At 50.2% G+C, this 24,647-nt stretch overlaps 10 protein-coding genes across 10 annotated transcripts; 4 read left to right on the top strand and 6 right to left on the bottom strand.

The window, feature by feature from the left end:
• Positions 1-1,396: 1,396 nt before the first annotated feature.
• IAQ61_005351 (uncharacterized protein) lies at positions 1,397-1,884 on the bottom strand (the record flags this gene model as incomplete). The annotated part of the gene is made up of 2 exons (XM_066096763.1): positions 1,397-1,761; positions 1,848-1,884. 2 exons carry the CDS (start codon positions 1,882-1,884, stop codon positions 1,397-1,399), a joined length of 402 nt encoding a protein of 133 aa, XP_065953458.1.
• Positions 1,885-2,205: 321 nt separating this feature from the next.
• IAQ61_005352 (uncharacterized protein) lies at positions 2,206-4,340 on the bottom strand (the record flags this gene model as incomplete). The annotated part of the gene is made up of 3 exons (XM_003837577.2): positions 2,206-3,275; positions 3,335-4,202; positions 4,326-4,340. 3 exons carry the CDS (start codon positions 4,338-4,340, stop codon positions 2,560-2,562), a joined length of 1,599 nt encoding a protein of 532 aa, XP_003837625.2. The 3' UTR covers positions 2,206-2,559.
• Positions 4,341-4,358: 18 nt separating this feature from the next.
• Positions 4,359-7,298, top strand: IAQ61_005353 (uncharacterized protein; the record flags this gene model as incomplete). The annotated part of the gene is made up of 2 exons (XM_003837576.2): positions 4,359-5,065; positions 5,124-7,298. Exons 1-2 carry the CDS (start codon positions 4,817-4,819, stop codon positions 7,296-7,298), a joined length of 2,424 nt encoding a protein of 807 aa, XP_003837624.1. The 5' UTR covers positions 4,359-4,816.
• Positions 7,299-9,358: 2,060 nt separating this feature from the next.
• IAQ61_005354 (uncharacterized protein) lies at positions 9,359-11,187 on the bottom strand (the record flags this gene model as incomplete). Its single annotated transcript, XM_066096764.1, has 2 exons — positions 9,359-10,696; positions 11,029-11,187. 2 exons carry the CDS (start codon positions 11,185-11,187, stop codon positions 9,359-9,361), a joined length of 1,497 nt encoding a protein of 498 aa, XP_065953459.1.
• Positions 11,188-11,605: 418 nt separating this feature from the next.
• IAQ61_005355 (uncharacterized protein) lies at positions 11,606-11,818 on the top strand (the record flags this gene model as incomplete). The annotated part of the gene is made up of 1 exon (XM_066096765.1): positions 11,606-11,818. The coding sequence occupies one exon, from the start codon at positions 11,606-11,608 to the stop codon at positions 11,816-11,818; it is 213 nt and encodes a 70-aa protein (XP_065953460.1).
• A 1,037-nt stretch (positions 11,819-12,855) lies between these two features.
• Positions 12,856-13,329, top strand: IAQ61_005356 (uncharacterized protein; the record flags this gene model as incomplete). The annotated part of the gene is made up of 1 exon (XM_003837571.2): positions 12,856-13,329. The coding sequence occupies one exon, from the start codon at positions 12,856-12,858 to the stop codon at positions 13,327-13,329; it is 474 nt and encodes a 157-aa protein (XP_003837619.2).
• Positions 13,330-13,409: 80 nt separating this feature from the next.
• On the bottom strand, positions 13,410-15,219 carry IAQ61_005357 (uncharacterized protein; the record flags this gene model as incomplete). The annotated part of the gene is made up of 3 exons (XM_066096766.1): positions 13,410-13,835; positions 13,899-14,237; positions 14,344-15,219. The coding sequence occupies 3 exons, from the start codon at positions 15,217-15,219 to the stop codon at positions 13,410-13,412; spliced, it is 1,641 nt and encodes a 546-aa protein (XP_065953461.1).
• Positions 15,220-16,968: 1,749 nt separating this feature from the next.
• IAQ61_005358 (uncharacterized protein) lies at positions 16,969-18,269 on the top strand (the record flags this gene model as incomplete). The annotated part of the gene is made up of 4 exons (XM_003837568.1): positions 16,969-17,130; positions 17,184-17,303; positions 17,363-17,736; positions 17,798-18,269. 4 exons carry the CDS (start codon positions 16,969-16,971, stop codon positions 18,267-18,269), a joined length of 1,128 nt encoding a protein of 375 aa, XP_003837616.1.
• Positions 18,270-20,032: 1,763 nt separating this feature from the next.
• IAQ61_005360 (uncharacterized protein) lies at positions 20,033-22,939 on the bottom strand (the record flags this gene model as incomplete). The annotated part of the gene is made up of 1 exon (XM_003837567.2): positions 20,033-22,939. The coding sequence occupies one exon, from the start codon at positions 22,937-22,939 to the stop codon at positions 20,033-20,035; it is 2,907 nt and encodes a 968-aa protein (XP_003837615.2).
• Positions 22,940-23,308: 369 nt separating this feature from the next.
• IAQ61_005361 (uncharacterized protein) lies at positions 23,309-24,289 on the bottom strand (the record flags this gene model as incomplete). Its single annotated transcript, XM_066096767.1, has 1 exon — positions 23,309-24,289. One exon carries the CDS (start codon positions 24,287-24,289, stop codon positions 23,309-23,311), a length of 981 nt encoding a protein of 326 aa, XP_065953462.1.
• Between the last annotated feature and the right edge of the window lie 358 nt (positions 24,290-24,647).

A 24,647-nucleotide genomic window follows, 5' to 3' on the forward strand; every position in this document is an offset into this window, starting at 1 on the left:
AGGTGAATGGAGTTGCATTGTGCGGTTCTGGCATTCCTCAAGGAACTAGCTCCTGAAACCGAAGTCTTCTGAAGATTTTTTTGCAAAATCGTTTTGACTCTTCCAGCTGAATCTTCTCTCCTTGGCAAATTGAGCCAGATGACACTATACGACTGCAAATGCTGTATGAATTCACAATGGAGTGCTTGGGCCATGAGAAGGGCCGATTTCAGACCTTACAAATCCGACTACAGCAACAACGGCTGCTCCCGTAATCTCAGGTACACTCTCAGGCCCTTACAAATCCTAAGCCCTTAGGTAGCAAGTAACTGCTGGTTACGGTCGTAACATGAGGCAGACTCCACTTCTATGGACTTACAAATCCGTAGTCCAAAACAGTAACTGCGGGTGCTCCCGTTATCATATTCAGTTACAGCTTACAATTGGTCCAAGATGTCCCAAGCTTCTTTGGGGTTAACTGTCTATCACCAAGTTATACGGTACCAGAGATGCTTTACCTCAAGTACTTAACATGTCTTTACCACCCCATCTGTTCATTCATCGCATCGACCGCTTAGTCGTCTCTGTTCAGCTTCAAAACACTGGCTCTTACAAAAATTGCGAAAATGCCGTCAAGTACGAAGCCTAACCTTCTCACATGGGCTGTCTCCACTCTCTTGCTACAACCATGGACCGTCAATGCGCAAGTCTCAAACAGTAGCTGTGGCTCTGTTATTGAACGTGATGTTCTTGTCATCGGTGGTGGTTCCAGTGGAACGTAAGTAACCAAATTGTGATTTCATTCGTGACCACAACACTAAAAAACCTCAGGCATGCGGCGGTGCAATTGATGGAGGCTGGAAAGAGTTTTGCTATCCTCGAAAAACAGGATGAGTTGGGCGGATATGTGGCGACATACACTGATCCGAGTACTAATAAAACGATGGACTATGGTGTCGTCGTGTTCAAGAATACTACTACGTCATACAACTACTTGACCAACCAGCTGGGGGCAAGTATGGGGGAATTCAAAGGATTCTACGAAGGTGGCAAAACAAAATACTTGGACTATACAAATGGAAACGAAGTCTCGGGTCCTGTGCCTGGAGCAAATGTTACTGAGGCTGAGCAAATTTACCTCAAACAGATGCAAACCTATGGTAATCTGTTCGCCGGACCTGGCTTTGACATGCCGGATCCGATCCCAGAAGACCTCCTGCTACCTTTCGGAGAGTGGGTGAAGAAGTACCACGCGGAGGCCATGGCATACAACGTCTACTACCTCCACGCCGGAATTGTCCTCGATATGACAACGCTCAATGTCATGAAATATCACAGTCAGAATGAGTACACTACTGGATCGCTGTACATCCAGAACCGTGGCAACCAGGCTCTCTACAACCTAGCTTACAGCAAGCTAGGCGGAGGCGAGAACGTCTTCCTCGAGAGTAACATCCAGAGCCTTACCCGAAGCGAGAATGGTGTCGAGGCCATTGTCCAAAGGCCCTGCGGCACGCAGACCTTCCGCGCAAAGAAAGTCATTATTGCAATTCGCCCCCGTAACTCCGACTTGAAGCAATTCCTCGATCTCCGGCCAAACGAAGAGCGCATCTTCAGTGAATTTTCCCACATCCACTCCTACACCTGCATTCTGAACGGTACCGGCCTTCCCATCGACACTGGCTACCAACTCGTCGATCTCACCCGTACAGGCGGTATCCCCATGGTCCCAGAGGCAATCGGTATCTCGCAATCTGGCTTCCGCGACCGCGAAGCTCGCGCCTTCTGGTGGACGACCCCGGACGAGATCTCCGCCGAAAAGGCAACCAGCAACCTCTTGCGAACAGCCTATTTCGTCCAAGGATTACAGGGCGCCCAGTCACCCGAGGGAGAACGTCCGACCATTAATGGCCTTGTGCACAATTCCCCTTACTTTATGCATCCTTCGCGAGAGGCTATTGCCAGAGGCTTCTACAAGGACTTATACGGTCTGCAGGGCCAGCTCAACACGTTCTGGACTGGTGCGGCGTGGGAGTCGGAGAGCTCGCCTACTATTTGGGCGTTCAACGAGAAGATTATGATCCCCCAGATTTTGCAGAGTTTGGCATAGGGTAGCTGTGTACGTCGGCCAAACCCATTGCCAATGAGAGACAAGCTAGTGGCAATTCTGACTTGGCCTTAATTGCGGAATCACTGAAGATTCAAGCCAGATGTTGGAGCATTGATGATCTATGGGACATATAGAACTAATGTGTTGTATGTTTAGATGTTAGTGCTAATGTCCCAATGTAAATAAATCCGTTTCTTCCCTCCAAGGGCAAAAAGATAAAAAAAAAGTGTAGTGCAAGAGCTTAGTCCTCGAATTGAATCGGAGCATCAGCGATGAGGGCGTTTCTTCCAAATGCTGGGCAGCTGATGCGTGATCTAAAATTGTCGGATTGGGCACGTTATCGCAGGAATCGAAGAGTATACGACAATGTGCTAGGCATAGAATTGATCATCGGATGCATTGTTCTTGTACATGGGCGTACGTACATGGCCATACATGACGCCAACGAGGATAATAATACACGACTTCACTCAAGCCGTCCTATCGCTATGGACCTCGGCTTCATCTTCTTTCTTCATCGTCTCATACCGCTTGCCGCGGAAGGCATACACACCCCAGTTACTACATGTAACATCATGCGGGTCCAAGTCGTTGAGATCCCATCTCAAACTCCTGAAGAGATTCTCGCCGGGTTCAAGCAGTATGTCCATCTCATTCCCAAATCTATTCTTCAAGTGCTCAACGTCCTGCTGCATATCCCATGGCGAATAGCCAGTCGCAATGATAGGAACCTTTGTTTCTAGCAGAAGCGGTAGCGTCTCCTCCCATTCGTGCATACTCGCCGCATTGCCGAAACCGGGGTGGAAGGCAACAAAGCAGTCAAAGTAAGGATCGTAGGGATAGAAGTAGCCCGTTTTGTGGATGTTATGGTAGTGTTCAACGAAAGTGGTGATCTTCATGGCGCTGTTGATGCGGTCTTCGATGACGGCGCCGAAGGGGTTGAGGGGTGTGCGCTCAGGTAGGGGTAGCTCCTTTTCGCGGTTTGCCATGGCTTCGGGGCCGATGAAGTGAAGGGAGAATTGTACGCGATGAAAGAGGTATGCGAGTTGCATCCAGGTTTCGCGGGGCAGAGAGGACTCGGCGCGGGCGCCAAGGATGAAGAGGCGGACGGAGGGGGGTGCGATACGGGCATTCTTCCAAGTGTCGCCACCGCCAGTCCGTGGAGGGTGGAGAGAATGTCGGAGAGCTGCTCATGTTAGTGGTTGGAAACCAGTAAAATCCAGCAGAGGATGGAGAAATGCTTACCGCTAAAGCTCTTCAGGCCCTCTGGGGTCATGCGTCCGTTTTTGCGGATGTTATAGGGGCTCAACTCATTGATGATGCTGGCAATGGTCATGGGATAGGTGAGTAACTTGGTCGCCTGCCTCATCTCACGATCCTTGTTGAGCGCGTCAAAGTCTCGTGTGTAGAGATATGTGTCCCAGCTAGTCATGTTGACAAGAATCTCCTCCATCTGCGGCTCCGCGAATTGAAATTCCTTGAAGAATCTCCCGCTTCTCAAATCGTGGTCATCCTCATTGCTCTGCCGCAGCACGTCGCAGACTTCGAGATGTGCTTCATAATCGTCCGCCCAGTGCTCCTCGCAGCAGTAGACTGGGATACCACAATCGGGGCATTCGAAGTTGACGTGGGCTGGCGGGGCGCCCGTCTCGGACGATTTGCGCGCCTCAAGATCCATGGCATTTTTGGGCGCACGTGTAGGCTGGTGTGAAGGGTGGGGGCAGTAGGCATGTTGGCGCATAAAGGCCGCTCGTTTCCGTATCTGGGGGATCGGCGAGTTGGTGAAGGAGTTGAAGAGGTTGTCCTCGGTCAACATGAGGGTCCGCTTGATTCCCTCAGGATCAATATAGTCGTAAGGCTGAAATGGCTTCGCGGCTGCTCTTGTCGCTGTTGTCGAGACATTGCGTTGGGGGTTTGTGGGCTTGAGCTGCACAGGACCTTTGGTGGAGTGATTCCGTTGCGAGGATACTTTTTGCGCCAGTGGTCGGAAGGCTGGCCATGATCTTAATTGGACTCGCGAACTTTTCACAAGCGACAGACATTGTCTGCATGTATATGGCGTCCTCATCTTGAGCAATTGGCCTTCAATCCGATAAACCCGACGAGGTGGAGGCTGTATGATGATGTGACCACCTGCCCTGCATGCACCAGAAGTTGGCCGGCCTCGGTCAATCAAAGCACCGATGTCACGTGATGGAATATCCCCTCACACGCCCGCTTGGTGCCCCCTCCTTACTGTACTTCTGTTCATCTTTGGAGTCTCCTCATCCGTTTCTTGGAAGCGCCATCTCCCTTTTATGGTCGAGAGTAATCACATCACATTTGCTCATTCAGGTTCATGCTGTTTCTCACCGCAATTCATCCACACACCAACACTGTGACTCTTTCATGGCATAGGTATCCGGGTCACGATGCACCACTGGCAATCGCATCCTACATGTCATCTTCAACCCATACACTCTAGCTTCTCGATGCAGATGATGGAGTATAGATCGAACGCAGGGAAACTCGCGTAGCCAAGGAACTCTGGCTCAAAGATCATTCGCGGAGTATTTCAGCAACGATTAACAGATCTCAGTGCATGCAAGTACTCTATTTCCCCGCAACACATCCTAATTCGTCTCGCGTAGTACTCTAGTCTGTCGTCATAATGGTAGGCCTCAATGGATTTAAGACAACCGTGTTCAAAAATCTCTTCGCTATCTCTTGTAACTGCTACTCGAAGCTATGGTCAGCATAACCAGGCAGTTGCCTCCTCCTACAGGGCTTTTGGTACTTTCTACACTCGTTTGTGTTGATGTGATACAAGCCAAGTCATTGTGGTCTCGGGTGCCTGCTACCGCAACTGACATAATTCGAACTGCATATCCACTGGGAAATGGCCGACTAGGTGCAATGCCGTTTGGACCTGCAGGGCAAGAGACTGTAAATTTGAATCTGGATAGCCTGTGGTCTGGCGGGCCATTTGAAACCGTTGTAAGCTTCCCATTCCATAGATTTCAAGTCGTATCTAAATAATAGTTCCAACTGTAAGAGCTACACCGGCGGCAATCCAACCTCGGCTGTCGCTCAAGCGCTCCCTGGCATCCGGGACTGGATCTTCACCAATGGCACAGGCAACGTGACTGAGCTGCTTGGAGAGGATGGTAACTTTGGCTCTTATCGAGTCCTGGGCAACCTAAGTGTTTCGATTCCTAGTCTTCAGATAGGTAATGTCTCCATTACCGGCTTCACACGTACTCTGGACATTGTCAACGGGATCCATACGACACGTTACAAAGTGGATGAAAATGAGATAAATACGACCGTATTCTGCTCATATCCAGATCAGGTCTGCGTATATAGCGCGCAATCCTCAGGCCAGCTACCCGTGCTGCAGCTAAGTTTAGATAACGAATTGGTTACTTCAGAGTTGAAAACTCGTACTTGTGAAGTGGATCATGTGAGGATGCGTGGTGTCACGCAGGTTGGGCCACCAGAGGGGATGCGTTATGATGCCATCGCACGGGTTGCATCGCCTGAAGGCATCAAGATGTCATGCATCAACGGCACAGCTATCTTGAACATCACCCCCAACAATGGGACCAATTCGGTAACAGTTATTCTGGGCGCCGAAACTGATTATGATCAAAAGAAGGGTACGGCAGAGTTTGATTACTCATTTCGCGGTGAAGATCCGGGACCCACTGTCGAGGCAACCACGCAGAAGGCTGCTGCAAAGACTTCAGTGGAGCTGGTGGGCGCTCATGTTGAAGACTTCACGTCTCTATCTGAGCGCTTCAAACTCTCACTGACTGACACTCTCAACTCTTTGCAGACACCCACATTAGATTTGATCGAGCGTTATGACTCTGAGGACACAAACGGTGATCCTTACCTAGAGTCTCTACTGTTTGACTACAGCAATTACCTCTTCATCTCTAGTTCGCGTGCCGGATCCCTGCCTCCCAATCTTCAAGGTCGTTGGAGTGAAGGACTATATGCTGCCTGGTCAGGCGACTACCACGCGAATATCAACCTGCAAATGAACCACTGGACAGCCGATCAGACAGGTCTGACTGACCTACAGTCACCACTCTGGGACTACATGGCTGACACTTGGGTACCACGAGGCACTGAAACCGCCGAACTACTCTACGACGCCCCAGGCTGGGTAGTCCATAACGAGATGAATATCTTCGGACACACAGGCATGAAAAGCGGCGCATCATGGGCAAACTACGCAGCTGCAGCCGCATGGATGATGCAGCACGTATATGACCACTGGGACTACTCGCGCGACACCGCATGGCTCAAATCCCAAGGCTACCCACTCCTCAAAGGCGTCGCAAAATTCTGGCTTCATCAACTCCAACTCGATATGTTCAGCAACGACAACAGCCTAGTCGTAATCCCCTGCAACAGTCCCGAACACGGTCCCACAACCTTTGCTTGCGCACATTTCCAACAAGTCATTCACCAACTCTTCGACGCAATATTGACACTCTCCCCCATCGTCTCCGAGTCGGACACTGCATTCACAACGAACATCTCCTCCTCGCTGAAATTTCTCGACACAGGTTTCCACATCGGCTCCTTTGGTCAAATCAAAGAGTGGAAGCTCCCAGACTCATTCGGCTATGACATCCCAAACGACACGCATCGCCACCTCTCCGAGCTTGTAGGCTGGTACCCAGGCTACTCTCTCTCCTCGTTTCTCTCCGGATACACGAACAAGACCATCGCATCTGCCATCCGCCAGAAGCTCATCAGCCGCGGCAACGGCAACGGCCCCGACGCAAATGCCGGATGGGGCAAGGTCTGGCGCGCAGCTTGTTGGGCCCGCTTGAATGATACACAGCAGGCGCATTACCACTTGCGCTACGCCATACAAGAGAACTTCGCAGGCAATGGCTTCAGCATGTATTCAGGTACTGGCGCACCATTCCAAATTGACGCTAACTTCGGCCTCGGAGGCGCGGTGCTCAGTATGTTGGTCGTGGATTTACCGCAAGTGGTCGGTGATGAGAGGGTCAAGAGCGTGGTGTTGGGGCCGGCTATTCCGAAGGCATGGGGTGCGGGGAGTGTTGAGGGATTGAGGGTGAGAGGTGGTGGGGTTGTTGGGTTCGAGTGGGATGCAGAGGGAGTGGTGAGAAGCGCGAAGGTAGAGGGGAGGGAGGGAGGCTTGAAGTTGGTTAATGTGATAGGCGATGTGCTTGTCGAGGTGTAAGAAGGGAGTCTTCGTTGAGAAAACATGATAGAGTTCGGGGTTTCGAGAGAAACATGTTTCCTTGCATGTCTAGATGGCGCTAACCAAGTCGTCACAAGCCCGATCTTATCCTCTAATCTCCGCGTCAATTATGCTTCTCTCTTCCCTCAGGGCAGAATGAATTTGTTTTTTGCCCTCTCCGTGTATTGTATTACTATCGTGCCTGGCTTAAAGTTAGCATAGTAGGTTGCAGTCTGCAACTTGCACTATTCTTAATTTCAGAATACATCACTAAATCTCATACTTCGGAGATAAAAATTGTTAAATGAGAGGTTTCTATAAGGAAACAAGCCCATTTTACCGAGTCACTCTTCTTATATTGTGGTCTAGACTAGGGTGCAGTAGGAAAACTTATCCATAAAAAGCAACACTCTTCGATCTGAAACTGGACGTGCGCCGCCGCGGAAGAAATCATGGACGGTATGCGACATTTGCGGCTTTGGAGGCATGGAGTAGAATCAGAAAAGAAAATAAAAATGCACGGCCTCGCATTCTTTTAATAATTGGAGCTTAATATTGCAGCATGTCGGTAAGAATATGTGGTGGGCAAAGGAGCTTGGCATGGCTGGGGAGTACCGGTACCGCTATGTCTAATAAAGTCTTTGATATTAACGTTAGAATTTGTCTTTGAAGAGGGATTTTTTTGCGTACCAACGCTCAGCGCTCAACACTCCCCCCCTCTCTCTCCTTTGCTGCATCTATCCTGAGAGCCATAAAAGCTGCTAGTCAGCAATTCATCATTCCCATGCATGATCTCTTTGTACAAGGAAAACATACCGTGAAACTCCACGCATCCGCAGATCCCCCATGACCCTGATTCACGCATTTGAAACCATAATGGGTTCACCATTGAACTTCCCCTGTGCAAGGATACCATCTCTGAAGCTGTAATTTAGCGGCCGCGGAAATGATGGGTGCATGATATGTGCTCATTTGGAATGCTTTGGAGCGGGGTCGGGCAGGCGAGGGTAGGCTGTACATGTATTGGGGAATGGGAAGGATGTGAAGGATGGGGGGGAAAGGCACGCCTGATGCTCGATGGGTTAGGATGGATAAGTAGTGGATGATAGATGACTCGGGAGAAGAGAAAGAAGCTTCTATGGGCTAATTTAGGCGACAAGAAGGGGGCGTGGGGTATTGGAGGGACGGAGACTTACAAAGAGATCTATATCTGGATTTCGGAGAGGAGGTAGATTGGAGTGACAATGCCAGTAGTGGTTATATCCAAGATTAGGCAGTGGTTGAGTGGTAGATGGTTGGGTAGAGGCAAAGGAGAGGATAGAGGGGGCGAATGGTGCGGTGATGTGATCATGGGTAGTCCTTAATAATTATTCAGATCAGAGAGCTTTTGAGAAGAGAGGAAGACTCACGAGCGGGTTCGTGTCTGGGTGTGACTGGAATATCTTCTTGTACCGCCGAGAAGATGGGTGGCCGGTATGAGTAAGACTCGATGAGGGAGATGTATGCTTGATGTTTATTGTGGTTAGGATCTTCAAGTGAGTGAGGTGTGAGGGAGACTGACAAATTTGTATGTGATATGTAGCGAGTAGTGAATATTTGGTGTGATATGAGGCCCTAAGAGTTTGTGCATGAGACGTCTAGGTGGCTGGGAAGAAGGCTTACTAGAGGATTCATCTTGTAGCCCTTGCTGTGGTGCATTCAAAGAGGACCGCGATCAGCGAAAGTTGTATGTTTGATGTATGAGGAAGTATAATCTTTCATGGTGCTGTAAGATAAAAAAGGTATTGACAAGTGGTATAAACAGGGAAGAGTGGTTATGTAGTCATGTGAGGCCCTAGAGGTTAGTGTAGATGAGTTTCGTGTGGTTGGGGGGAGGACTTACAAGCCAATTCATGTCCGATGTCTCGTGTTCGAGTTCGTTCCGAGGTTTGGTAGTTTTGTAGTCTTCGTATGTATTGACCGTTCACCTCATTTTCTTTCCAATGAGGTATCCCTTTGTTGCTTGCTCCAAAGTGGCGTGGGCCAAAGCGCACACCGAGCAAGATTATGATATACTTACCTTATGATTTTTGTTTGCAGACCACAGCTTTTGAACACAGAGTAGGAAAATTGGGACGCACCGATGATGGAGGCAAAGCCGAAGTCGCAGCTCGGGTTGATGAACTCAATCCCGCTGATTGTATGTCACACTTTCCGTAGCCTGCTTGACAACCAGCGCCACAGTGGCCTGCAGTAAGACCGCAGTATCCATACTGCGAACAACATTCTCCATCGACATAGCCGATACAGTTGTAGTTGGTGCCAGCTCCACAGGATCCATCGGTGGATAGGATAAGGCCAGGAAGAGTGGATGGCGTTGTACTTTGAATGCGCGAGATGCTGGCGACGGTAGATGCGACAAATGAGCTCACCAACTGTAGATTACACCTACCGTAGCCCGATTGACAGCCGGTGCCACAGTGGGCGGGAGTGAGGCCACAGTATCCGTTTTGAGAACAACATTCTCCATCGACATAGCCGATACAGTTGTAATTTGTGTTTGGTCCGCAGGTCCCATCTGGTGAGCGAATGAGGCCAGGAAGGGCGGATGGCGTAGCACTTTGAGTGCGAGAGATGCTGACGACACTAGATCCGACAGATGAGCTCAGCGACAGTAGGTTACACCTACCGTAGCCCGCTTGACAGCCAGCGCCACAGTGGCCGGCAGTAAGACCACAGTATCCGTACTGCGAACAGCATTCTCCGTCGACATAGCCGATACAATTGTAGTTAGTGCCAGTACCGCAGGTTCCGTCTCTAGAAGTAACGAGACCTGAGACAGTAGATGGCGTCGCACTTCGGGTGCTGGAAATGCCGGCAACGGTGGAAATGCCGGCAATGGTGGAGATGCCGGCAACGGTGGATGAACTCAGGCCATCACATCGTCCATATCCTGTTTGACAGCCAGCGCCACAGTGGCCAGCGGTCAGACCACAGTAGCCATACTGCGAACAACAGTCTCCATCAACGTAACCAATGCAGTTGTAGTTTGTGCCTGTACCGCAGCTGCCGTCCCTAGTGGGAATCAGACCGGGGACGACAGATGGCGTAGCAATTCGGGTGCTGGAAATGCTTGGAATGCCAGCGATGGTGGAAATGCCGGCAACGATAGAAATGCCGGCAACGGTGGACCTGACGGATGAACTCAGGCCATCACATCTTCCATAACCTATTTGACAGCCAGCGCCACAGTGGCCAGCGGTCAGACCACAGTAGCCATACTGTGAACAACAGTCTCCGTCGACATAGCCGATACAGTTGTAGTTTGTGCCTGTACCGCAGGTGCCGTCTCTGGTGGGGATAAGCCCAGGAGTGGGTGTAGCACTTCGGACGCTAGATATGACCTTGAAGACAATTAGCTGCTGCCAACGGCAGAGTTAGACTGTCTCATATGTTCAAAAGCTGTGCTCTGCAAACGAAAAAACATAAGAAAAACGCAAGGAAATGCTGTTGGTTCGAAAGGTCTCTAGCTTAGAGGTGAAAGATCACCAAAGCACGAGTGGAAACAACGTGAAGAACTTGGGTCTTCTCCCAATGCAACGAGCAAAAAGAGAGAAAACGGTACCATGTCTATTTTGCTGATGGACACGAACTTATACTATCAGAACTGACAATGTCCGCGGAACAACAATAAGCATTGTCCACTTTACACGGTTGGAATGCATGGCCTCCGTAGTTTTAATGCGCGGACTTGATGACACTCGCACAGGTTCCAAGTCTTATTGGACCAGTTTGCTCTTGCCACCTCCTCAGAACCGAATAGATCCTTCAAAAATGTATTGCAAGATTCTTTGCGTGATGGCAGCCTATCTTCAGTCTCCATCTCTTCCTTCATTCCCTTCTTCTCCATTTGGGACCTTCCACGGCAAAGATACATTTCAATAGGTTAATCTACCTGGATCTCTATTGAAGAAAAGTTTCCGAACCGCACCAAAGATGCAGATGGCAGCCAGCAAACCCATACATCTAATTCAAAACACTGAGTATTCTTCAGCTTTCAAACAACACTGTTTTCGACATGTGTAGGAAATTCTGTAGTTGGTGGTGGTGCATAGTGACCCAGAGATGTGGTGTGCAAATCACAAAGGGTCGGACGAAGCTCCATTCCCCAGATCCCTTTCCAAGCGCCGGTGACACAAGTAGCGGACTCTTAGCATTTGCGTGGTCTGGGAAGGGAAGGAAACAATGGCGATGAAAAGTAGCGATGAAAAGCAAGCCCATAATGCCGGGGAATCCGGTAGAATGGCACTGGTCTACCTAATCTAGAGATGTCGAAATTCCAGAGCACCATACCGGTAGGTACTTTGCGCATAGAGAGATTCACGAGTGCGAATAGGTCATTGTGCCTCAACCACCACAAACCACCACTGAAGCTAAATACGGGTTGTGCATTTGACATAGACTATACCAATTCGCGAGGAAGTCAGTTCCCAGTCGCCGCCATCGAAAGCCTTCCTGGTGGCGCCACTGATGAGCCATGAGATGGCAAAGACGGAGAAGAGCTGCGGGCGAGGGAGAAGGACAATGTTATTGGCACAATGTTATTGGCAAATGCGAGGCTGAACAATGCAGTATCCGACGATGAGGAGGGCCTAAATGCAGTGTGTAATGTGATTATATTGTCCTAGTCTACTATAGCAGGATGGGAGCTATCTATGGGCAAGCACCGCCAAGAGGCTAAGCCCATTCAAGAGTCACACGTGACCGAGATATCTCTGACCACAGCAAACAAGGTGTGCTACCGGCATCACTCGCCAAGGTACTGGTATACAGTAATTCCTGACAAAGAAAGCAGAACAGAAGGAAGATGCATCAACGAACGGACGAATCGCAGGAGCCGCGCAAAGCAACAGCAAAGATGGGCATGTGACAGCGGACAAGAATCGCGTTGATATGAGCGGGCCTACTATGTACCTAAGGAACGGGCCGCTGATGAGGATGCAAGGGGGGCCTGAATGGGCGAGCAAACTTCCAATCTCGGGCTTACGGTGATCGTGGTGATCGTGGTGATCGTGAGCAACGACTGTTCACGCACTAACGGGCCGACAGGATGAATTACGCTGATCATGCACAACATCCCATAATTGGACTTGTACTTGTATAATAAGACTTTGATCAATGTCTTATTGTTGAGCGTGTGACGATAGGTTGGAGGTGTGATGTTTCAGAACTGTCGTAACAGAACCAATCGCACGACACGGTGAAGACGCGCTTGTCTCAGTGGCAGCGTGAGAACTGCGCGTGAACACCTATTCTATCCCCGCTACACGCAAACAGGATACGCGGAACCTAATGACAGCCACACCGTCGCAAAAGGGGTTGGCCGGGCCAGTGTTGATAAAGAGAGCTTCTTGTCCCTTTACCGACATCATGAGAAGTCCTCCAGTACCCGTACCGTACCGTTCCTACAGCGATGGCGACTCAGATCTTTGTAACAGACGTCTTGGCCTGGAGTGTACTCTTTCTTTACTGCCTTCGCTTCATCATCGCGTGCGCATGTGTCCTTTGCTCTATGAATATGAGTATCGTGCTTCGATATACAGTCCAAATGCAAGTAGGAAGCAAGGCTGGATCTACCATAAGCCCTCGTCAGATCAAGGGCCTACGTCGTGAACAATCACACAGCGCCGAACAGCCAAGCAACGTTAGACTCCCAAAGAACAACACACCAGAAAGTCCTCCAACCGTTCAAATGCGTCTGCCCTTGCGCAATCAGCCGCTGCATCACCAACCACCGCCACCATACTCGATCGATCCACCAAAGACGGACAGCAAGGTCCATCCTGATTCGGTCATGCAACTGTACGAGAACATCATGTTGGCTGATGCCGAAACCATAAAGGTTCAGCAAGAGACTTTGGAAGCTCAACAAGAGGTTGTTAGATCGCAGGCGCACATCATCCAGCAGATGCGAGACATTCTTGAAGCTCAAGATGCTCAAATTTTACAATTGGAGGAGACGATTGTTGATCTAAGGGGAAGAGCACGCTAAGAGGACAACAGCCTTTCGAATCGGATTTCCTTCGTATAAAGAAAAACAAACACCAACTGCCGGATCAGTGGAGCATCAGTTCAAGTCCAGAATCCCTGCTTCTTGAGACCTTCGATAGTCCCACGGAATCCGACGACTTCACTGCGATCGATGCCCAGCTCTTCCGGACGGATGTGATCTTTCGTCTCTTCCCACGGGTCACAAGCCTCGCCAAACTGGAACTGCAACGCGAGTTCATTGCCTACCACGCCATGCAGAGCAGTGATGGCCTCTGATGTCGTCTCCAAAAATACACACTGCTTACCTGTCACCTCGGACCACACATCCACCATATCCTGGAACGTCCACTTTTCCAAAGCAACGTTTGCGTACTTTCCGTATGCTTCGCTACCTGTGGCGAGGACCTGTCGGACCCAGATTCCAGGGTTGACGGTCATGTCACCGGATAGCAGGATCTTTGCGTTGGCTTTCGTTGGCAGAGTCTGAATGTACTTGCCTGTCCCAGGCTAGACAAACTTGTCAGCAATAATTCACTCGATTTCGATCTTCGTATTTCTGGGTACACGTACACATTCCATCGGCTTGCACAGTGGGAAGAAAGCCATGTTTTGCGGATAGTATCCGAAGTAGAGGTATGTGGTAATGGCAGCCAGATTGGGCAACTCGGACTTGATCCTAGCATCTACAATCGCTTTGTAGTCCATGTGCGGGGTGAGAAGCTTGCCCCTTAGCATGATTTTGGCGCTGGGTGTTGTTGACCAGATGTAATGCTCCAGGGTGCGTATTCCAGCCGCCGCTCGTGCAATATTCATACCTTGCTCTTCCTCGATCTTGCCAGCTTCATCTTGAGTCTTGCCCTTGAAGACGTGCTCCCACCATTGCGTAACGGCAAATATGGCGTGGACGTCCTGGTAAATTGTACCATTAGCCACCAGATGGATACAAGTATCGACGACATGTACTCACCTTGAAGGCGTTGCGGAGAGATTCTTGGTCGTCAAAGTCCGCTTGTACAACTTCAATCCCCTCAGCAGCAAGTTTCTTTGCTGCATCACTTTCTGGGTTCCGCGTGATAGCCCTGACCTTCCAGCCAGGCGTATTCTTCATAACATTCACTACGCCACCACCTTGAGCTCCCGTCGCGCCAGTGACGGCGATGATCTTGTAATCCATATTGGGCCAGTCCTGCACAGTTCCGGGCAAGTCGCTCTTCTCCCCATGCATGAGTTCGAACCAAGGCTCGAACACAGCCTCGGTCCGTTTCGCAAACGCCCCACTCTTGTATTCCGGTGTGCCCCACTCGTACAGTTTGTCATGTGCGGCTTCGATACACTGACCAGTCTTTATGTTTGCTGCATCGTCGAGGAACAGGTCATATGCGGATAGCAGTGTGGATTGCAACGTCATTTGCTCCGGTCGGAACGCCTTTGAGAACCCAGGCATGGCAGCCGTTTCGATGCCACCGGGCATGACGCAGTTCATCGAGATACTTTCCTTTTGGAGAAGTATCGGCCCTAATGTTCTGACCCACTGATGAGTCGCTGCTTTGGCTGCACAGTACTCTGGGAAAGTTTGACATGGATATACACCGACCATGCTGCCCGTCACTATAATCTTGCCCCCTTTGCCGTGGGCGTTATTCCGCATAAAGTGGGTTGCGAGAGTGGTACCGTATATGGTGCCTTTGAAGTCGATGTCAGTGCAAGCTGTGCTGGGCTCAGGAGGCAAGTCGTCAACGGGCGCGTTACGCCGCCCAAAGTTGTAAACGGAACCATGGTCCACGGTTCCAGCATTGGCAACGAATACATCGAGTCGACCCCACTTCTTCCATACGCTGTGAAAGAGCTTTGCCTGGGCAGAATAGGAGGAAACATCGCACTGTCCAAACATGATTGACTCGCCCGAGGGATCAATCGATTTTACAATCTCTTGCCCTTTGCTTTCCCGTCGACCACAAATCGCAACCCGGTAGCCACGAGTCTGTAGATGAGTGGCGAGCCATAGTCCTATGCCGTCCTGAAAAAACGCGTGTCAGAGTCGATCTTGTTGCTAATTTGGCAGCATATGTACTGACCGTACCGCCCGTCACTAATGCGACCGGGGATTGGTTTTTGCTGGTGAGGCTCATTGCGCAATGTGAGACAGGAGATTTCAGATGTGCAAAAAAAGAAGTATGTTGGGGAAGTTCAGTACAAATGAAGAAACCACGTGAATCAGACATTGACTACGCCATGTGCCGATGTGAGGGGTTCCTCAGAAAGCTTCGAGGCTTGACTTGACGCTATCTATCCGGAGTACTGTACGCGTTTCGTAGCCGTTGTGTGCCATGGCCGCCAACGCTGCTTAGTGCAACGGCTGATGACTAGTGTGGAGGTGATAGAGCCGGGGAAACGGCTGAACGCCGTCACCATGTTTAACATGACAGCTAGTTACTGGTGTATTGTTGGCGGTGCCATCAAGTTGTAGGATGCGAACTTGGGCGAAAAGGTGGATGATTCTCGCGAGACATTTGAGGTGGACTATGCACTCTTCACTTGGACTGTAACAGTACTTCCCCAGGTCCATGCTATTGCCTACTGTATACGACGATAGGGTGAAATTCCTGTTGGGGCAAGTAAATTTCTCTCAACTAGAGAGCGGAGGTATTTCGGTGCCACATCCAGGGTACCTGGTAGATACACTCTTCATAATGACCGGTGCTGAAGACCGCTCCGTACGGGAGGCTTCCCGATCCCGAGCAAGACGTGCGTCGTGGCTAGGAAGTCTGATACACCCGTCAGCAAGACAAGTGTCTTGAAGAGCCTTGGACATGAAAATCGATTCTTCGTATCCTTCAAGCAAACTTCTTGTGAGTCTTGAAAGTTTGGAGCATAGGCCATGTGAGAGGGCGTAGCATTCTGCGGCCCATCCCATATACCAGGTCCTGTGCACATGAAGCCTTTGACCGATCCACGTGGCTTTTGATCCTTTACCAACATGCACCATCGCTTAATATACCCACTACATACATATTGCAGTGCATGAACCACTGTGTGTAACGACGACAGAAACAATATGTTTTCACGCCAATGAATATCCCAAGCCTAAGATAATAGTAAGCGGGCCACCAAACGCGGCACGCTGCACGCCATTGAACATTGCCGCTCTGCCCAGCCTACAGGTCGGGCTACGGACACAGTATCGAGTCAGACACTTTGCACTGACGCAACAAAAGGGCTTGACCGTTCAGTGTCTCGTTACTTCTTCGGCAAAAAGGAAGGTCGTGGTCTAGACAGACTATCAAAGGGAACTGAGCGTACCTGGCCGGGCTAGTCAATCTGAGACTTTCCCTGGTGATAGGGGAAAATCTCTCCGGCGCCTTCCGCCGTGCTGATAGGTTGCTAGTGGTGTACCTGCACCGCGATGTCGCCCCATTGGGTGGAGAGTGTTGACTGATGTGCAGTGTCATTGTCAAGATTTGGATTCCTAGAATCCTATGCGCAGCAGATATAGATGCTACACAGATTTTCGCTAAGGGACCAACACTGACTCGATGCGATTATGTAGCATTGAAAACGATTATCGGGTCCTCTTTCACCCTCACCACTGCGTCGCTTCAGGTGGGAAGCAGTTCGCTGTCATCAAATTTTGATTTCAGATATGGCTGCCGATATCCCAATAGAGAACTCCAACCAGTACTCTTTGATCGCTACATCTGCACTCTCCATTTTCATTGCTACATTTCTTGTTGGTCTTCGTCTCTTAGCCAAGACCAAGGGTGTCGGATTTGATTTCAGTGATTACTGTATTGTGGCTGCGCTGGTAACTTTCATCTTTCAGCGAGAAAGCTGCACAATTGCTAACAGAAACTACAGTTATGGAACAATGCAATGCATACATGTTGCTTGGTCCTGACCACGCATGGGGGGTTCGGGTTCCATCTCGTGGATATTTATGAACGGTTTGGCGCTAACACAGTGATCTTTTTCTTCAAAGTACGTGAACCATTCCTCATTGTACACCAGATACACTCAGCTAAGGGCGTTGCTCATAGGGCCTGATGTCCTTTACGCTCCTGTGGAACTGTACAGTCTGCTTCAGTAAACTCTCCGTTTTACTGATGTATGTGACCCTCGTACCCACGCTCTCCATGATCAAATGGGCAAAATGCATCGGCATCACAATCATATTATGGAACTCGTCCAACATTGTCGCCGGCTTCTTAATTTGCCGGCCGCTTGCGAAGAACTGGAACCCCCAACTCCCAGGGACCTGCGGCAGCCAGCCAAACTTCTACTTCGCCATGGGCATCATCAACCTCGTGACAGACCTCATCATCATAGTGCTACCCATGCCCTATCTCATCAAGCTCAAGATGCCCATGAGGAGGAAAGGTCTCGCCATGGGTCTACTTAGCATTGGTATCGGGTAAGTCAACCTTATTCCAGCAATCCCACTCTTGCATAGGCTGATCACACCCAAAAAATAGTACATGGGTAATCACAATCTACCGACAAACACTCCTCCCCAGCCTCAACTTCGCCGACATGCCGCACTCCGGTGTCCTCGCGACCATCCTCTCAGGCCTCGAACCAGCCGTCGCCATCGGCCTAGCCTGTATCCCACTAATGCGACCGCTCTTCTCGCGACGCCAAAAGCCCTCTCTCGAAAGCCACGGCACCGACCACACCTACTCCAGCAACAGCAAGTCTGGTGGCTTTTACTTCCGGAAAGCAAGTAAAAACCCGATTAAAGATCCGACAAGCACCTTCTCAGAACTCTACGACGAGACGACGAATTCCTCACAGGTGGAGTTGAGGATGGAGCCGTTGCGGGAGGCCACGCCTGCTGCGGATGCTTGTGTTGCGCAGGAGGGAAAGGGTAAGGAGAATTGGCCGGCTGGGAGTACGCCTGAGCAGATGATTAGGGTTAAGAAGACGTGGGAAGTTAGTAGGGATTAGGACTCAATAACGAATAACCTTTTCCTTGCTTGCTATGGTTACGATGATTGCCGTATAGTCTTGGGAACATGGAAAAGCTGCGGATAGGGATGACGCGCTATGAAGGCTCAGGTTTGACCTCTCTGGAGGAGGTATGAGCTATCCTATGAGAAAAGAAAGTCACACTCTCTGGCAGAGGTATGAGTATGGTATGGTATTCTACGAGAAAACAAAGGTCACGGTATCTGTCTTTCGTTCTCAGAATCCTGCGTTCAGTCAGCTGTGTATAGGTTTTGTCCATTGTTAGCCTAGTACAACACATGAGATACATTGGAAGCATCCATCTCGCCCAACTCCAGCACTTGGAATTCTCAGCACTACCGGATTGCATAACCAGAAAGGTAACAACACTCCTACTTGTTCTTAAAAGACAGCGTAGTATTTCAAGAAAGCTAACATGCCAACAGCAATGCTGAATCAAATCCGTCTTTATCACGCCCTCTGCCGCCACATTCCATGCACATCAGCATCCCCCGACAAATCTCCATGAACAAGACAGAAATATACAAACCCACACCTCAACTTGCAATGCCTAAGCTCAGTATTCAATATCAATCTACCAATCCACGCATTCATACACATAGTATCCAAGTTTCCAATAGTCCGCGGGCAGGAATACATGCAAATGCAGTTTGTCCGATTGTTGCGTTCCATTGTTCCGCTCCTCTTCATTCCATGCATTCGATCCCTCCATTCATGTCTATTTCCCGTGCTTGTTTTCCCTTGCTTGGCTCCCCTGTACTTTTGTCATCCCTCGAATATCCAACCACGCCTTCCTCCATTGTGTCTCGTCGTTACACGTCGCCCAAGATACCAAGGAATGCGCTTGGCCATCTACTTGTACTTCTACTTGCACTTCTTGTTCTTCCACCAGATGATGTACGGTAGAGTACGAGTACGAGTAAGATGAACACCCTTTCTGAAGTTCCCCTCCTTTTCCTTTACATTATCCCTTCTCCTCTCCTCTCTTCCTTCCCGTCCACAAAAAAAAATTCTCAACGGCCAACACAAGCAGCATGTACATTCCTTCTTCCTACCTCTACTGCCAAGCTAGATTCGCAACGGCCCATGTATACAAAATTTATCGCATCCGTGCGCCCGTGCACCGATACACTATCTACACCACACAACACCACACCCTACTGTACCCGACTCCCCACACATAAAAAAACTCTTCCCAACTCTTCCCCCACCAAAAAATCATAAATATCTCTCCGAAACCGAAAATCGAACTCGGGCCTTGCCGGCACCTACAAGATGGCTTACTCCCCGTCAGTGAGAGCGGCAAATCCTAGCCACTAGACCATTTCGGATTGGTGTTTTGTATGGTGTGCTCGGTGATAAGAGGGGATATAATCACCAGGGTAAACAGAGAAAAAGAATGGTGAGGAGGGTGAGGGTGCGGGTGGAAGGAGTGATGGGTGAGAAATTGGTAGGTAGGCTTGGTGGAGAAGGGGCTTTAGGTCTTTCTTCTTTCTCTCTGCTCCAGCCCCTTTCCCTATATTTGCAGTACTTGCTACCCCCAAACTGAGCTCCATATCTGAGGTAAAAGCTTAGACACGACTTCCACATCAATGTGACAAAATTGTGAAGAGAGGATGGAGAAATAGCTGAAATCTTACACTGAAAACTACCACAGAGGAGCGACACATATGCCACGACATCTCTCATAGCATTAGCACATATACTCTGTTGAGACACTGCTGGTATATAAACCACCCCTCTCACTCCGCAACCCAGTCCCCACTCCTGCCGCCCTCCTTGCGCAAAACCCTAACCCCCTCAATCCGCTGCTTCTTATCCACCGCCTTACACATATCCAGCACACTAAGCGCCGCGCCCATGACGGCAGTAAGCGCCTCCATTTCCACGCCCGTGGGGCCCTGGCACTCGACTTGGGCTTGGATCTGTACACCGCCAAAGGGCAGCGCATGTTCATCACATTCACCCGCTTCCGTCGCGCTGAGCATCTCAACCTCGACACTGACGTGGCTCAACGCAATCGGATGACACAATGGCACGATGTCGGGACACTTTTTGGCGGCCATGATACCTGCGACCCGACTAACGGCTAGCACATCGCCTTTTTTGAGGCTGGCGCTGCGGATGAGGCAGAGCGGTGCGGGGTTGGAGAAGACGACGGTGCCGGCGGCGATGGCGGTGCGGTGGGTGGGTATTTTGGAGGAGACGCTGACCATGTGGACGGTTCCCGTGGGGGTGAGATGGGGAAGGTGTGGGTTGGGTGTTGTATTTTGATGTGACTGTGACTGCGGTTTTGATGTCGATGTTGGTGACTGCGATTCTGATGTCGATGTTGATATCGACGATCGCGTGAGTCCCTCCCTCGGCGGTCGCGTAGACGTAGAGTACAGTCTCTTAGTGATCCGCTCGAAACTGCTCACATCCCCCCTCTTTCCAGACGGCATCGAGGCACCACCATTCTCCACCGCCTCTCGGCCCTCACCTTCTTGGAGCACCGCCTTTGCCCCAAACTCACCGTTGTCCTCTTCAACAGCCATGAACCCAAATCCCCCAGCATCAAATTCCTCCCAGTCCAGTGCGCCCTCGGCATCCCCATCCATTTGCCCCCTCTGCGTAACAACCTCATGCCAATGCATAGCCATACGTTCCGCTGCCTCATTACTCAAATCGTGATCTCGAACCATATGATCCAGCACCGCTTGAACCTGTTCATCTACCGCCTCTGCATCCGCCTTCTCTCTCACTCCGTCGAAGCGCGTTTGCCAGCGACCGACGAGAATCTTCAGCCACGTCTGGAGTGTACGTTTGTTCTCGCTTTTCCAAATTTCGTAGGGAAGGTTGTCGATGCGAGGATAGGAGGTACGAAGTCGTTTTTGCATCTCGTAGATTTGGGTCTGGAGTGTGGGCACTGGGGCGGAGAAATTTATGGTCAAAGTCTCGTCAATGGATATTGTGTTTGATGTGGGGATTTGCAGGCGGAGTGCCGAGCCTGGTTTACGCTCGGGTGGAGAAAGAATGGTTGCGGTGTTCTTCTGAAAGCTCAATGATTGTGGGGTTGTTAGTGAACTTCCGGATAGCTTAGAGATTGAATCTATCGCTGACTGAACCGTAGGTTTGGTAGGCGTAGCGCTACTCGTGATGGTAGCACCTGGTTCTGGGGCTGCCGATGAGGTAGCTCCAGGTATGCTGGCATGTCGTGTCTCAATGACATTGTCCATCTCCCCTGCATCGCGAAAACCAAGCCGGTGCAAAGAGCCTTCTCTAACAGAGCCTTCATCTGCCCCGACCGCTTCAACCGGCATTCCAGTTTGCACCAGTGCCTCATCCAAGATATCATCGAGATTGGTGCGAAGCTGCAGCTTGGGTACCTTGTCCAAAACCTTCGGCCGTAATATAAATCGTGCTTGCTGCATACTGAGCTCCTGCTCCTCGAGCTGCCTGAGCACAGCCTTTCTTCTAGCATGCAGATCTCGCTTCTGCTGCCTCACATCATTAACCCTTTGGGCCTGCTGGGACACCGCGGTCCTGATGACACGAAGTTGCTGTCTATATCCTTCGATTGTTTTCTCGAGTTCCGACAATTCTTTTTTGACTGCCGCAGGCATTTCCGGACTCTCAGAACTTTGTGATATGAGACCTTCAGCAGGATTCTCTTCGCTGCTATCTGTGACTGGACTTGGGCTCGTCTTTGCTGCGTTCATGAGTGCAAGGATGCGCCTACGCGCTTGGGCAATGCACCGCTTCACTCCCTTAGTTTGTTGGAGTCCATCGCGAAGGTCCTGGATCACTTCCGTTCGCAATTCCTCCCATGATTGTATATCCTTTGCTGAGTTGTTTGGCCCTTGTTTTGAAAATTGGAATTCCGCCTGGTAGAAATGCCGCGCAACCCTCTCCATGAATCCAAGTGCGACACCTTCGATTTGAATATCTGGAAAATGCTCTTTGATGAGCATTTCTCGTGAGTTGCGCTTCAGGCGTGAAAATTCCGCTTGGCTCTCAATGTCGTTAGGCTTGAATGCGAACTTGGCAGACGCCGTTGGTGTAACTGAGACATACTTTGCCTTCTCCATACCTATCTGACTCTGGAGGTCAACTATCTTTCTCTCGAGATCTTCAATCAATCTCGTAGTAAACGGAGGCGTCTCTATTTCACCCAGTAGACCTGTGAGTGCGTCTCTGCGAGAGCTTGTGATGCGCTCTGTCTCTTGTGTCTTTGAGACTATGTCTGCGTATTTTTGAACATGGTCCATTAGTCTGTCGTGTTTCGTTGTAGATGATCGTTTGCCCATAGACAAATTACCGTTGTTCGTCTCGATATCGGTCAGCACGCGTGCAGCATTTGCATTTGCACCGTCTTTTTCTTCCCCTTCAACCAACTGGGCTTCAACCATCAGGCGCCAGTAATCGTTGTATTCCGGACCCGTCAGCTTGTGTGTTTTCCGGACATGCCTGATCGCTTTTGCAATTGGCAAACCGAGAGTGCCATCTATGTTAAGTGTTTCTAGGAAATCGGGTTCTTCCGCCTCGTTGGCAACAACGTCGGCTGATTCACCCTGACCATCGTCCACTGCATGATCCTCTTCTTTCTCTACTTCTGACCACAATCTTGACGAAGTCGAAAAGGCGCGGACAGCCGATGTTTGTGACATGGCCGAGTACAGATGGGCAAGTGGTGCAGATGGCACGTGAAGCGTCAATCGATTCGGATATTTGAAGTTGGTGTGAAAAGGCGATGTACGTGGGCCTGAGCAGACGCCTGTCACGTGCGTATCCTTGTCTACTGGAAGTCAGCAGAGCACATCACCATCATCTCATGTTCAAACATGATTGTGTAATTTGGGTATATTGAAAGAATACATAGTCAAGCCTCATTTGCGAAAGGATGATAAACACTCACAAGGAGGTAAACCCAGGCCAAAACTCGCTGAAGCGCCATCTATGCAGTAATGTAGCCCATGGGACATCCCAACAACATGGAATTCATGACTGGCAAGGAAGCGAGGGAGAAATCCAAGTATTCACCCACCAATTAATATCATTGGCCTATTATCCAATTTCGCCAACTCGTTCAAATCAGCGTGCTTCTCTTCTTTGCGCTTGACTGCTTTGCCAATCAGGTTGAGAAGGTCGTGTTCTCTCTGGCCCCATCCAAGAGGAGTTTCGTCGCGCATGTGGCCTTCGCTACGATCCATCTCAAGTTGTCGTATCCGCTCAAATGCTTCCTGGTCGATGGGTTGACCATTGTTGCCCTGGCGTAGTAGATCGCGAAGGGAGACCTCGGCCATACCATGCAAACAGACTTTGAGGTTGCCATCACTTGTTATCCGCAGACGATTGCAAGAACTGCAAAAGTCGTTTGTCATGCTTGTGATGAAGCCAACCTTGCCGACAAAGCCAGGAATTTGAAACGTTTTGCTCGTGTCGTTCTTGTGACCGGGCACGGCTGCGAGGCCGGGGTATTTGACGCGAATGATGTCGAGCATCTCCTGGAAGCTGATCATCTTACCTTCACTCCACTTGTTACCGCCAAAGGGCATGTACTCGATGAAGCGGACTTCAATGTCCTTTTCCCGGCCCAATTCGACAAAGGGTATGATTTCCCTTTCGTTGAGTCCGCGCATCACAACGCAATTGACCTTGAGCTTGACACCGGCTCCTAGCTTGTTCATTTCCAGTATGCGATCAATGGATTTCATCACTGCATCCAGGCCTTTTCGACGCGTCATGATCTGGAACTGGAAGGGGTCGAGTGTGTCCAGACTGAGATTGATCCCTGTCAGCCCAGCCTCGACCATGGCGTCGAGTTTTCGATGTAGAGAAATTCCGTTTGTCGTGAGGGCAAGTTCGCGGAGGCCTTTTGACCTCAGACTTCCGATTTGGTGCATGAGCGGGACAATGTCGCGGCGGACCGTGGGCTCGCCGCCAGTAAGCCGGATTTTGGTGACACCTTGCGAGACGAAGAGCGAGGAGAGGTAGAAGATTTCGGGAGTGGTGAGCATGTTGGCGTTGGGCGAAAGTGGGACGCCCTCTGTCATGCATCAGTCATGGGTGCCTTTCTTTTCTATGTAACTTTTTCTTCTCTTTCGCGCATGCATGTTCATAGCGACATCAGGGGGAAGAGGCGCACCTTCTGGCATGCAGTACAAGCAACGCAGATTGCAGCGTTCCGTGACGCTGATACGAAGGTAGTCATGCTGCCGGTTGAAAGTATCCGTCAGGAAATCGGAGAAGGGCTTCGCATTCTGGATGGCCTGTTTTCGGTCCACGGGTTTTGTTGGAGGGAGGATTTCTTGTGGGGAGTCTGTAGTGGGACGAGACTCATGGGCAGCAGCAGCATTTGTCGCAATGGCCCGCGAC

Source organism: Plenodomus lingam (assembly GCF_022343315.1).
Source record: "Plenodomus lingam strain CAN1 chromosome Unknown contig_21, whole genome shotgun sequence".
NCBI lineage: Eukaryota > Fungi > Ascomycota > Dothideomycetes > Pleosporales > Leptosphaeriaceae > Plenodomus > Plenodomus lingam.